The sequence below is a fragment of the Suricata suricatta genome, chromosome 3, assembly GCF_006229205.1.
Source record: "Suricata suricatta isolate VVHF042 chromosome 3, meerkat_22Aug2017_6uvM2_HiC, whole genome shotgun sequence".
Taxonomy (NCBI): Eukaryota; Metazoa; Chordata; class Mammalia; order Carnivora; family Herpestidae; genus Suricata; species Suricata suricatta.
The window spans coordinates 172,982,450-172,996,047 of NC_043702.1; the positions used below are offsets into that span (position 1 = coordinate 172,982,450).

Genomic DNA, 13,598 nt, shown 5'->3' on the forward strand with positions numbered 1-13,598 from the left:
CGAACACCCAGCTCGGAGTCAGCAGGTCGGGGAAGACCTCTTAGAAGAAGCAACGTCCACACTCTGTATAATGAATAGTTTACAATAACCCCACACTACCCAACAGTGGAGCACAGTTTTAATAAATAGTTTAATATGGCTTAGAGCGACATAACCAATACCTCACCTCCAGAATATTGCAAAAATCTTTAAGTGGTAGTGACTAAGGATATATCCTTTAAAAAAGGTGTTTTTTTTTTTTAACATTTATTCATTTTTGAGAGAAAGAGAGAGACAGAGCACGAGTGAGACAGGGGCAGAGAGAAGGAGGCACAGGACCTAAAAGAGGCTCCAGGCCCTGAGCTGTCAGCACAGAGCCTGACACGGGGCTCGAACCCACGAACGGTGAGATCATGACCTGAGCTGAATCAGGTGCCCCAGAAACTATCTTAATGTCTGAACTTCTTCAGTTGTCATCCTGCTCTTTGTCGTTCATTGGTCTTCCACTCATTCAGCAACTACTTATTGACAAATTACCAGATGACAAAGCTCCGGAAGTGGGCACTGAACACACAGTGGCATTTGGGATATGGACAAGATGGCAGCGTGGGAGGCCCTGCACACGCCTCCTTCCCACAAACACCCCAACCCAGCAATGGCTCACAGAAGAATTCCAGTCGTGAAAGAAATCAGAAACTAATGAGAGGCTTCAGTGTCCCATGAGAACATGAACTGAGACCCATCAGAGCCAGAAGGGAGATTTGGGGACCCTCCTCCTGGGGACGCTGCCTCTGACACAGCACTACAAGACCAGGAAGAGGGTCCCTAGAACCTGGCTTCACCCAAAGCAGGTAGGGGCCGGTTCCTGCATCTGGGGCCCCCTGCTTCCTGCAGGACCATCTTCTGCCTGGCCGGTCGGAGCTCCAACAGGTCTAGCTACCCAGGGAAGAGTGGAGCATCTTAGATGGCCCTGGAAGGTGTCGGCGACCCTCCCCTGCTCAGCACACAGTAACATGACAAAACTCCCAGTTTTCAGCTCCCCCTGGGAAGGGAAAGAGTTGATTCATGTGCGCAGCATCTCAACTTCTCTGAGGCCGTTGGAAGAACCAACATGCACCTCAATGCTCTCGAGCTCTGACGGGTTTGTGTAGTCTAATTGCCAGAGGGAAATAGTGACGCACCTGGGCTGATGGACACCGTAGTGGACCGCACCCCACTTCAGCACAGAGCAAGTGGACAGAAACCACAGCTACCTGCTTCTCCCCAAGGAGGGAAAGGGGTGTAGAGCACCCCAGAATCTCTCGATGGGCTGACCGCTAGGGGTTGTCCCCTGCATGGGGCCAGTCTGCAAAGGCCTGGAAAGGTGTCTTCTTTGTCTAATGAACAGACACCTACCCAGAGAATCAAGGAAAATGAAGGCAAACACCTGCCAAACACAGTAACCCTTTAACTCTCCTGGAGCACCTGTGGCTCAGTGGGTTAAGCGTCTGACTTCGGCTCAGGTCATGATCTCAGGTTTGTGAGTTTGAGCCCCACGTTGGGCTCTGTGCTGACAGCTCAGAGTCTGGAGCCTGTTTCAGATTCTGTGTCTCCTTCTCTCTCTGACCCTCCCCTGCTCACACTCAGTCTCTCTCTCAAATAAACATTTTTTTTTAATTTCCAGAAACGAATTCTACTGAAGCAGAATTATAGGATTTACCTGTCAGAGAATTAAAAATAATCCCATAAAGACACTCACTGAGGTCCAGAGAACCATGCATGGACAAGCAAGAGCTACAACAAAGAGATAGAAACTACACAAAAGAACCAAACAGGAATCAGAACAGAAGAACACAATGGACCTGAAACACTCATGGGAGTGATTCCATGGCCGATGAAATCCCGATAAAGCAAGGACCGCACAACTGAAGACAGGTTGATGGAAATACTGCAGTCAGGGGACCAAAGAGGAGAAGATGAGAAAGAGTGAAGACCAGAAAGGGAGAAGCCCCAAGAGGCTGATCAACACACCGTGAGAGTTTCAGGAGGGAGAAAGGCCCGGAAAGATAAGCAAATATCGGCAGTGAACCCTGCAGACCTGGGGAGGGAAATCGACACACCGTGTGGGGCTGAAACAGGAACTTATCAGGAGGGACCCTGGGCTGCGAGGCCGGGGAGGGTGTCTATGTCAGACTCGGGACCTGTGTGAGCACCCCCCCCGGGGGGCGTCTGTGCAGGGGGGAGCATGCTTGCAGCATTTGAGGTTGATCTTGGTTGATTCCAGTCACTGACCAGGAGAACCACTTGTTTTTATTCTTCACACATTTAAATTCCTGCTCTTATATTTTAAATTCACTGATAAAGAGTAAGCCCATGAGACCCTAGGTGTCCCCCTTCCCCCTGGACCCCAATAAAAGCAGGAGAATCCCAGGCCTGTGATCTTGTGTAGCCACGGGTGTGTGACGTTGTTCCCAGGACATGTTAAGTAATGAACCTTTCCCCCCCCGCCCCCACCTTTCCTGATGATTATTGCTGGAGGCGTCTAGCAATGGTCAGAATCCCAGGGTGGGGGTGGGGGATCGTTCTGCTGCTGTCCCCTGCTCCAAACACCTTCCTGTTTGTGTGCTCGGCCATGCACCCCCTTACGGCGCAGGTCTGGGTGGGGCTTCTGGAAGCCCGTTTTGCGAATCTGAAGAGGATTTTGGTTTTGGTTTTTAAGGAATCTCTACACCCAACATGGGGCTGGAACACACAATCCCGAGGTCAAGAGTCACGTTCTCTATAGACTGAGCCAGCAGGGCGCTCTGTTAATCTGAAATTTGCCGTTATTTTTAAATTTTATTTTATTTTATTATTTTTATAATAGTTTATTGTCAAATCGGTTTCCATATAACACCCAGTGCTTCTCCCCACAAGTGCCCCCCACCATGACCATCTCCCCCTCCCTCCCCCTCCCCTTACAGTCCATGGTTCATCTCCAGTATTCAGTAGTCTCCCTTGATCTGTGTCCCTCACTCTTCCCCGCTCTCTTTCCCCCTTCCTCTCCCCATGGTCAAGTGGGATTTATTCCTGGGTTACAAGGCTGGTTCAACATTCGCAAATCCATTAATGTGATACACCACATCAACAAAACAAAAGAAAAAAATCATATGATCCTGTCGATAGATGCTGAAAAAGCATTTGACAAAATACAACATCCATTATTTTTTTAAAGTTTTTTATTTTGAGGAAGAGAGCGAGCACCTGCGTTAGCGGAATAGAGGCAGGGTGGGCGGAGAGAGAATCCCGAGCAGGCTCCACTCCATCAACGCTGAGCCAGATGCAGGGCTCCATCTTCTGCCCTTGAGATCATGGTCTGAGCCAAAATCAAGAGTCGGACGGACCCTCAACCAACTGAGCCACCCAGGCGCCCCTGCAAATTTCCATTATTTTCCTCTTCAGCAGCTTCAGGCCAGTGTATGCAAGGGTCAAAAAGGGTTTTACATCTGCTCTGGCACCTTGACTTTGTGGGGCTCACACTCTAAAACATGCCCCCAAGCACACTCCCCACCTGTGTCTGGATGGGTACCTCATGTGACAGTAAAGTCTGTGTGAATGTAAGATAAGGTAGGGGGTTTCCACCTGAAAAATGAGGAAAATGTGATTTGAATACTAGCAAATCTACCGGTGTGGCGTTTTCAGAGAAGCCAGGCCCGGCCACAGGAAAGCTGACGGACGTGAACCGTTGGAAGGCGGCCACCAACATCTCAAAGCTCACATCGGCCGGCGGTGACAGATGGACGGACGGCCCGTAGGAAGGAAGTCACATGATGCTCTGAGGACGCAGTCAAGATACGGTCCCTTTGCCTTCTCTTCTTCACTTCTTGCGGGCCTTCCCCAAGGCCCGGTCTCTACTTCCTTCGCAGATGGGCGAGAAACCTGTTTTTTGGTGACAGTCTTGCCCTCCCTCAGCCAGGCCTGGCCCCATGCTTCTGTCGCTGCTGCTGCTGATCCTGGGTGAGTCGAGCCCAGACTGGGTGGGGGCCTATGTTCCTAACGTCAGCCGGGCCTGAACCAGGGAGGGGGCAAGACCACGGGAAGGCTTCTGTCTCTCTTTCCTTGGGCTTCAGACACAGCAAGAGGTGGGAAGTAGGTCGAGCCAGTGCCCAGGAAAACCCGAAGGCTCCAGAGACCGCCAGAGCACACCAAGCGTGGCACCCGGCTTTCCCCCTTGTGCCCTCAACAACCTCCTAGGGAGCCTGGGTTTTGTCCCTGCCAGACCTCACCTCTAAACACTCAGATAAACAGTGAGGGCCCACACGGGCGAGGGAGGGAAGGTGTGCAGAGCGACAGGGCTGAGATGTTAAGTCAGCGTTTAACCAGAGGTTGAAAGAAGTAGGGGCAGGGGCGCCCGGGGGGCTGAGTCAGCTGAGCGTCCGACTTCGGCTCGGGTCATGATCTCGGGGTTCATGGGCTCGAGACCCAGGTCAGGCTCTGTGCTGACAGCTCAGAGCCTGGAACCTGCTTCAGATTCTGTGTCTCCCTCTCTCTCTGCCCCTTCCCCGCTTGTGCTCGGTCTCTCTCTGTCTCAATAATAAATAAAAAACATTTAAAAAAACGTTTTAAAGTAGGAGGAACGGGGCCCAAGCAGTGAGGGGGGGTGGGGGCATAGCCGTTTCTCCAGGCCCTTCTCGGTCTCTGACTCAGGGCCCAGTTCTGGCCAGAGAAGAGAGCACAGCAAGGCAGCCAGGGGCAGGGACCCGGCCATTTCTGTTTGTTCCATGAATCACAGGGCTGTGTTTTTGTTGGAGGGGCAGGGTGCGGGGGCCCGAGGGAGGTATGGGACGCGGCCAGGAAATGGGAGGAAGAGCCGGAGAAGCGGCAGTGGCCATGGCCGGGCTGTGGGAACGTCTCAGTCTAACTGGAAACCCTGCCGCAGCATGGCCCGTGCTAACCTTTCACCCTTGGCTCTCACGCAGCTCCCGGACGGCAGCCAGCAGGTCAGTCTTCCCCTGGCTCCTCCTCCTGCCCTCCGAGTGTGGGTCCTCCCGGCCGGTCCGGCCTGGCCCCGGAAGTGGGGGCTGCGGGGATGTGTCAAAACCAGGGTGACACCTGTGACCATGGCGGGCGAGCAGAGCTTCCTGTGATCTCTCCAGCCTTCGGTTCTCTCCCTCCTTGTGAAAGTGAAAGAAGCATTTGTGGAGGCAGGAGGCTGGTGCCCAGAACCTTCCATATGTCTCCTCTCTTCCCTAGGGACCTGCTACCCCCACCCTGTATGTTCAGGCCAGAGCCACCATCAAAGGACGGAGAAATGGCTCTGATTCACAGGGGCCGCGCTGCGGTCACGCTGTTGCTGGTCCCGCTGGTCAGTGGCGGTTCTGCCCGCAGAGGCGATTTCCCAGGCAGCCATGCCTCTTCATTGTAATTCTTTATAAAGAATATATAACAGCGGGATATATCCCGCTGGTTTTTACTGTCTGACTTAGCTGGAGAGCAGACAAAACTGCCTTCCCCATGAAATCTCAAGTGAAGCAGGCTTTAAAAGTGGAAAAAGTGCTGATTAATTGTGAGCAAGCAAGTAGGAAGTGGTTTTTCAGAGTCTAGGAAGGGCTTCTGAGGCACACAGCCCAGGCCCACCTGTGCCTCGGCAGGAACGCAGAGGACAAAGCATTTCAGCATCCGCCTGTCCTCAGAGGCCAGCAGGTTTGCCCAGCTACATGTCACATCTCCCGAGCTTTTCCGAGCCCACGCCAGGGTCCCGAGACCTCTCTCCTGTGACAGCCACCTGCCCCCCTCCAGCCTGGGCAAGGGGCGAGGAAGAGCAGACTCCGCCCCAAGCATGTCCCAGGGTGTGGTCGGCTCCCTCCCCAAGGGGAACCAGCCCGGCTGCAGGCGGGGCCTCCCCTGGTGCCCACCCGCGTCCCCTTCTCCTTCACCTGCCTGAGCTTGTCTCTCTCCTGTTCAGGAGCACTTCCTAAGGCTTTACTTCTCCTGGAACCTCCGTGGTCCACCTTCTTCAAAGGAGAGACAGTGACTCTCATCTGTAAGGATCACCGTCTGGTAGCCTGGGAATCCGTATCTTGGTATCACAATGGGAATCTCTTGAAAAGACAACCTGGAGAACTCGAAATAAAAAAATCTGGATATTACAGTTGCAAGACCCAAAGATCTTCCCGTAGTGACCCCGTGTATGTGGGGTTTTTAACTGGTGAGGAGAGAAGGGGGTGAGTCTCTGAAATTCAGCCCCTGGGCCGCATGTCTGGAGCCTGACTGAAGACAGGGAACCCAGACAGGGGTGTGAGCAGGCATTAGGCTCTTCGGGGAGCTGATCTTGGGGGTGGGGGATGGCAGAGGACTGCGTAGGGTCCATCTCTTCCATGCAGAGATGAGTCAGTAGCCCAGAAGCCACCGAGCAGAAAGGGACTCAGGTCTGAAGAAAGATAGGGTGGGAAATTCCCCTTTTATTTAATGGCTCTTATGAGGATGTCTTAAGGACGTGTTCTGAACATTAGTTCAGTGTCCGAGGACAAGGGAGTGTGGGGTCCCAGGGCCATGTGGAGATGTTGTGGAGGGCGTTCACAGGTGCAGCCAAGACTCCTTCTTCTCGGGCTAAAGAAAGAAACGGCGTATGTTTCTTCACTGTTTGCAGACTGGCTGACCCTCCAGGCCTCACACCCTGTCTTTGAAGGAGATCCGGTAGTTCTGAGATGCCGAGGGAAAAAGGAGGAGGATATTATGGAAAAAACTTACTACAGAAATGGAGAAGAAATTACAAGTGATGGTCATTATAAATCAAACATCACAGTATATCCGCCCTTCGATGATGACTCGTATCATTGTACTGCTTCAAGGGAATATTTCTGGAGTGAGCGGACAGAAACTTCAAAACCTGTAAAGATCCAAGTTCAAGGTATGGCTACAGTCCTATGAGTAACAGGCTTGGCAAGGAATCAGCATGTGGGGATGGTAGAGGGGTGCTTTGTCAGTGGGATTTCATGAGCGACCTCTTCCGAGCAGCCATGGGAGGAGACAAGAGGTGGTCCCTCCCTCCGGGCGCTGGTCCTGAAGACACAGGTACACCTCTCTGGGAGCTCAGAGCCTCACTGCCTCAGGGACTACATTTGTTCTTCTCTCTAGAGCTGTTTCCGACTCCTGAGCTGACAGCCAGCCCCTCCCAGCCCATCGAGGGGAGCCCTATGACCCTGAAATGTGAGACCTGGCTCCCTCCACAGACGTCACGCTTTAGGCTTCAGTTCTGTTTTTTCAAAGAACGTCAGGCCCTGGGGTTCGGCTGGAGCAACTCCCCAGAGCTCCATATCCCCACCGTGTGGAGTGAAGACTCTGCGTCCTACTGGTGCCAAGCAAGGGCAACGACTTCTAGGATCATGAAAACAAGCCCAGGGTTCCAGATACATGTCCAGAGTGAGTATCTGTGGGCCAGCTCTTGCTCCCTGGGATCGTGAACGTGCCTGAGAGGAACAGCTGGGCATCCGTCTTCCTTTTCTCCTGTGCTCAGCATTGGCCTAACTTCCCTGAAACATTCTCTTCCCTCTGAGTTAGGTGATCGTAGTTATTGGTCACGTACAGGGTGCCCAGCCCTGTGGGGGCCACAAACACATACAGGATGTGTTTCTTTGTGGGTCAACAGAAAGCAAGAAGCACTGATGACCACATGCAGCCCCTAGAGGCCCCTACGGTGCATCCATGTGTTGACTGAAAATTATTCCCAAATAACAGGAAAAGAGGAAGGGAAACACAAACTGGAATAGCCAGGGAGGAATGTGGGGAGATGGAGCTGAGACTGTAGGAACCTCGAAGAACGGAGGGGGGTTTGGCTCTGATCAAGTCACATCAGGGTCTGAGCAACCTTCCTAGAGTTCTCACTTTCTCCCTGGTCTGTTGATGCATCAGAGATAAGGGTCCATAAAATTTGACTGTGGTCAACATTAGGTTTAAAAGATCATAGGCGTGGTGCCTGCATTACCCAAGGATGGGAATTGGGGTGGGGGCGACACATTTTGCAATTCCTGCAAAATCCTTGCAATTCCTTATTTCCTTCTTTAAAAGACCCCTGCTGGGAGCCCTGGGGGGCTCAGTCGGTTAAGCCCCTGATTTCAGCTCAGGTCATGATCTCACAGTCCGTGGGTTTGAGCCCCGCATCGGGTTCTGTGCCGCCAGCTCAGAACCCAGGGCCTGCTTTGGATTTATGTCTCCCTCTCTCGCTCTGTCCCTCCTTTGTTCTCACTCTGTCTTTCTTTCTCTCTTTCAAAACTAAATAGACATTTTTTCATTAAAATAAACAAATGAAAGGCCCCTGCCTATTGCCCCTGCTGCTATTGGCTCATTTACGGCATTACCAGCCTTCTCCTTGGCCCTGCCGCACCTGCCACGGAGACCCTGCAGGTCCTCCTCTGTCCTCCCAGGGGTCTCTGTGTCTGGTGTGAGTCTGGAGACCGAGCCCCCTGTGGGCCAGCTGATTGAAGGAGAAGATCTGGTCCTGATCTGCTCAGCAGCCGAGGGGACAGGGACCGTCACGTTCTCCTGGCACCGGGAAGGCTCGGTGAGGAGTTTGGGCAGGGTGACCCAGCGGGCCCTGTCTGCAGAGCTGCGGATAGCCTCCGTGAGGGAGCAGGATGCCGGGAGGTACTACTGTGCGGCCGACAACACGGACGGGCCCATCCTCAGCAAACGGGTCAGAATCACACTGAGAAGTAAGTGCCTCATTCCTGTCACTTGGGCTGTTCCCAAGCTGGGGTTTACGTTCTCTGTCAACCATGAGGATCTTCTGAAGGGAGATTTAATGGCCAACCAAGGAAGAGCAAAGATGCAAGGTCAGTTGGGGCAATTTACTTGTTGTGGAGAAGACTGAGCAGGAAGGAAAACGAAACAAAATGATCCAGGATTCTTCCTCGTGGTTCAAGGAGTATGTCTACTTTTAGGGTCCTTGAGTAGAGCCGTTAATCTGTCACAGTGCCCCAGTGTCATGGACCTTGTCTGACGGCCCCCTGTCTCCCTCAGTTCCAGCCTTGCCTCCAGTCCTCACCCTCAGGGCGCCCGGGGCCCAGGCCGTGGAGGGGGACGTGGTGGAGCTTCGCTGTGAGGCCCAGAGGGGCTCTCCCCCGATTCTGTACCAGTTTTATCACGAGAACATCCCCCTGGGAAACAGCTTGGCCCCCTCTGGAGGAGGAGCGTCCTTCAACCTCTCTCTGACCGCAGAACATTCTGGAAACTACTCCTGTGAGGCCGACAACAGCCTGGGAGTTCAGCGCAGCGAGGCGGTGCCGCTCAGCGTCAGAGGTGAGCATATGCTCTCAGCAGCCACGGCTGAGAGCGGGTTACTCTTCTCGCAGACACAGAGCCCCCTCTGGGCTTTGTGCCGGTGTGAGGTCCCAGCAAACTCCCCCTGAGACCCTCTGGGACTCTGTCTCGTGACGACACATTCCAAAACTCAGCCGAGTCTTTTATTTCTTCTGTCATTGTCATTAACAGCCATGTATTCCACTCAGTCTTTCTACTAGAGGCTCACAGACTTTCCAAAATACCAGATTTGTGCTGGCTTAGCAGATAGAATTATTTCTCAACTCTTTTGTCCAAGAACAAATGATTAGTCCGGTCCTCGCCCACGTACTCCCGCCACCACTCCCATCCAATCCCGATCCCTACGTGTCTGTCAGGGTTACGAGACAGCGTCTCTCCTTGCGGATGCTCTCGGCAACCAGAGCTACAGAGCTTCCTCGTGGCTTTCAGACTCTAATAACCTCTCTGGCCTTCGGACTCCTTGAGCAATAGGATATTTAATCTGCTGTTGTCAGGATTCCCAAACAGAATTGGTCCTCACCAGAGGACCCAAGGCATCCTGCTTCTCTCACTTCCAGTCATGTTGGCAGCAACCTGCCCATCCTACGTAGGGCAGACCCCTCGTCCAGGCCAGGATTATTCCCAAAGTGCCCAGCATGTGGGGGCTGGAGTGGAGCACTGGGGCACAGGGAAAATGTGAGGATAAAGGAGATACGGCACTGACTCTCAGTGACTCGAACTTTTACATCCTCTGGATTTTGCCAGGACCCTACACCACTGGCAAAAGTGTTGGACACGCACCCTGAATGTTTGTTTATTAACTATGTACATGTACAACGTTATCAGCCTTCCACGAGTGTTATAAAAATGAGACTCAGAGAGATTAAAACTTTCAAAACATCAAGGTCCTAGAGCTGATAAAGGGCAGAGACAGGACTCAAAGGTAGTCAGGTTCTCCTGATCCCGGGTCCATGTGGCTACTGACAAACCGTGCTGGTTATTTCCTTTATTATCTGGTTACGTCCTCAGTGAAAGCTGCCAATGAACTGTGTTTCCTTCTTCAGTTCCAGTGTCTCATCCTGTCTTCACCTTCAAGCCTGCTGTGGCCCAGGCGGTGGTGGGAGACGTGGTCGAGCTTCGCTGTGAGGCCCAGAGGGGTTCTCCCCCGATCTTATACTGGTTTTATCATGAGAATGTCATCCTGGGGAACACCTCAGCCCCCTTTGGAGGAGGAGCATCTTTTAACCTCTCTCTGACCACAGAACATTCTGGAAACTACTCCTGTGGGGCTGACAATGGCCTGGGGGCCCAGCATAGCGAGGCGGTGTCACTCAGCATCACAGGTGGGTTGGGAGTATCTGGTCTACAGGTTATAGTTAAAGTCAATAAAATATTTTCCCTACAGACTGTGCAAATTCTATCAGCATCAAAGCGCTTTCGAACATGAACCCCAAGGCTTGGGACTTCTAGAGACTGGCGCTGATTTCATGGGGGAAGGAAAGGGAATCTATTTCAATCTTCAATGCTAATAATCATGTGCTACTATTTTGAAAAGTACAAATTATCATGGAGTTAATCTTTCAAATGGAGAATTCAGAACCCAGGAGAAACCTGTCCCGATACGCCTCTAGCCCCCACTGACACACTGTCTGGACTTAAACCATTTGCCACCAGAATTCAAATACAGCTCTTTCTGTGTAGGGCGTTCCATGAACAAAGTAACCCAGATCACTGTGGGAGTCTTCGGGTGGCTGCTGAGCATGCTTGGCCTCGCTGCTGCCGCTGCTCTGGTGGGTCACGTCAGGCCCCAAGGGAGACCAGGTGGGTGTCTCTGTCTCGCCCTTCGGTGTTGTGACTTTCGCCATTGCTGTACCGATTTGGACTTACGTGCTGCATCCCCTTGAGGTCATCATGCCCTTCCAGATACTAGACCCTCAGTCCCACCCCCTGGCAAGTGACAAAATCAATTTCTCAATGAGGCTGTTCCTCCATAGGTTTAATTTGAGACTTAAATCAGGTAGCAGAGTTTGCATCCAATTAAAAATTAGAAAGGGAAGTATTTGCCATTCCACCCCTGGTTCAAAGCTTACTAAGCACAAAGGGAACACAGAAAAGAAAAAGTCTTTTTTGCGTTTCTTATAGTACGGGTCTGTTGGCGAACTTGACTGATAGTGTGGTTAAAATCTACTACATCCTGACCGCTTTTCTACTTGATCTACCAACGACTGAAAGAGGAGTATGGAGATTGCAAACTGTAACTGTGGACCATCCGTTTCTTTTTGCATTCCACTAGGTTTTGCTTCAGGTTTTTGGAAGGTCTTTTATTAGGTGCATTAGTGTTTCTATTGTTTATATTTTTGATGAAATGACCACCTTATCCTTATGAAATAACATCTTTATCTCTGTTAGTGTCATGGTCTCTGAAATAGTCTTTGATCCCCAGCCATCTTTTTACTTTTGATCGATTTGTGCCATTATATTTAAAGCACTGCTAGGGCGCCTGGGTGGCTCAATCAGTTGAGTGTCCGACCTCAGCTCACGTCATGATCTCACAGTTCATGAGTTTGAGCCCCTCATCAGGCTCTGTGCTGACAGCTCAGAGCCTGGAGCTGTCTTTGGATTCTGTGTCTCCCTCTCTTTCTGACCCTCCCCTGCTCACACTGTCTCTCTCTCTCTCTCTCTCTCTCTCTCTCTCTCTCTCTCTCTCTCTCTCTCTCTCTCAAAAACTAAATAAAACAAGAAAAAGAAGTAGCAAAGAGATCACTCATATATTTTTTTAAAAATGCATTGTTTATAGATAGCATACAGTTAATTCTTGCTTTTTAATCCAGTATGTCAATCTCTACCTTCTAACTAAAGTGTTTAGACCATTTACATTAATATGATTATTGATAAGGTTAGATCTACATCTGTTGCTTTGCTGTGTGTTTTCTATTTGTCCCATCTGTTCTGTTTCCTTTTCCCTTTTTTCCACCTTCTTTTAGAACAACTGAGTATTTTTTATGATTCTATTTTTTTCCTTTGTTGTCTTATTAACTTTATAGCCCTTTGTTTCGTTTACGTTAGTGGTTGTTTTAGGGTTTATAGTATAGATATCTAACATCACAGTCTATCTTCAAGTGACATTGGATCATTTCATGTGTGGTATAAGAATATTATCATCATATCCCATTTCTTCCTTCCTAGCTACACTGCAGTTATTTTTGTCAACAATCACTTACTTGTTAAGGAGACTTAAGTATAATTTAAGAATCTTACGTGTTTAATCAGGGAGTTCCCACTTCTGATGTCTTTCATTCCTTTTTGTACCTTCATATTTCCATCTGGTATCATTTTCTTTCTGCCCAAGAGATTTCCTTTGACATTTTTAATAGTATGGATCTGCTGCTGCTGAATTATTTCAGCTTTTACATGCCTGGAAAAGACTTTATTTTGTATTCCTTGTGAAAGACATTTTTGCTGGAAGAGAATTATAGACTGAAATTTTTTTTCTTCCTTAGGTATTCTAAAGAAGTTGCTTTACTTTCTTCTTGTGTGCACTGTTTCTGACAAGAAATCTGCCATCCTTCCTTGTTCTGTGACTATGTTTTTCTTCTCTACATGATTTTTCATGGATCAAGGATTTTTGAATTAGTGGACTCTTATTCAATGCCTTGGGTGCCTATAAGGTTTCAATACTTTATATTTTGGAATTACTAAAGCTTTACTTTCAGTCTGCCTCTCTGCCTGGCATAACATGGCATTGCCTTTTCTGTCAGGCCAAATGCTTCTGTTCTCCCTTTCTTAGGGCTCGTATGGAAAATCAAGCAAGCAAACAAATAAAATATTTGAATATCAGATTAATGGAAAATTTACGTATTTTTCTCAGAGATGCTGGTCAAGCATTGTCCTTTCCCCTTCGCATATCGATCAATAAGCCTCTGTCTGGTTCTGTGCATGAAAATGGCACCAACATTTTATGACTGATATTTAAAATTTTTATAACATTTATTTATTTTTGAGAGAGAGACACAGAGCATGAGCAGGGAGGGCCAGAGAGAGGGAAATAAAGAATTTGAAGCAGCTCCAGGCTCTGAACTGTCAGCACAGAGCCTGACGCAAGGCTCAAACCCAAGAACTGTGAGACCATGACCTGAGCCAAAGTTGGACACTTAATCAACTGCACCACCCAGGTGCCCCTTATGACTGATATTTTATTTTATTTTTTTTAAAATAGTTTATTGTCAAATTGGTTTCCATACAACACCCAGTGCTCTTCCCCACAAGTGCCCTCCACCATCACCACCACCTCTTTTCCCCCCTCCTCCTTCCCCTTCAACCCTCAGTTTATTTTCAGCATTCAATAGTCTCTCAAGTTTTGCATC

The 13,598-nt window shown here is 49.9% G+C and overlaps 1 protein-coding gene across 11 annotated transcripts in view; it reads left to right on the forward strand.

The window, feature by feature from the left end:
- The first annotated feature begins 3,638 nt into the window (after window positions 1-3,638).
- Window positions 3,639-13,598, forward strand: part of FCRL3 (Fc receptor like 3) — a 16,280-nt gene continuing 6,320 nt past the window's right edge. For 4 of the 11 annotated variants that reach the window (XR_003907041.1, XR_003907042.1, XM_029935868.1 and 1 more), the window contains exons 1-9: window positions 3,641-3,954; window positions 4,917-4,937; window positions 5,903-6,145; window positions 6,587-6,847; window positions 7,075-7,359; window positions 8,361-8,648; window positions 8,956-9,234; window positions 10,299-10,577; window positions 10,936-11,055. Coding sequence is in view for 9 of the 11 variants with exons in the window: in XM_029935868.1 (XP_029791728.1) it covers window positions 3,924-3,954; window positions 4,917-4,937; window positions 5,903-6,145; window positions 6,587-6,847; window positions 7,075-7,359; window positions 8,361-8,648; window positions 8,956-9,234; window positions 10,299-10,577; window positions 10,936-11,055 (1,807 nt within the window). In the remaining 2 variants the exon portion in view is untranslated. Of the gene's footprint in view, window positions 3,955-4,916; window positions 4,938-5,902; window positions 6,162-6,586; window positions 6,848-7,074; window positions 7,360-8,360; window positions 8,649-8,955; window positions 9,235-10,298; window positions 10,578-10,935; window positions 11,056-13,598 lie in introns of those variants that run through there. The other 7 variants (XM_029935872.1, XM_029935869.1, XM_029935871.1 and 4 more) reach the window with 6 other exon arrangements.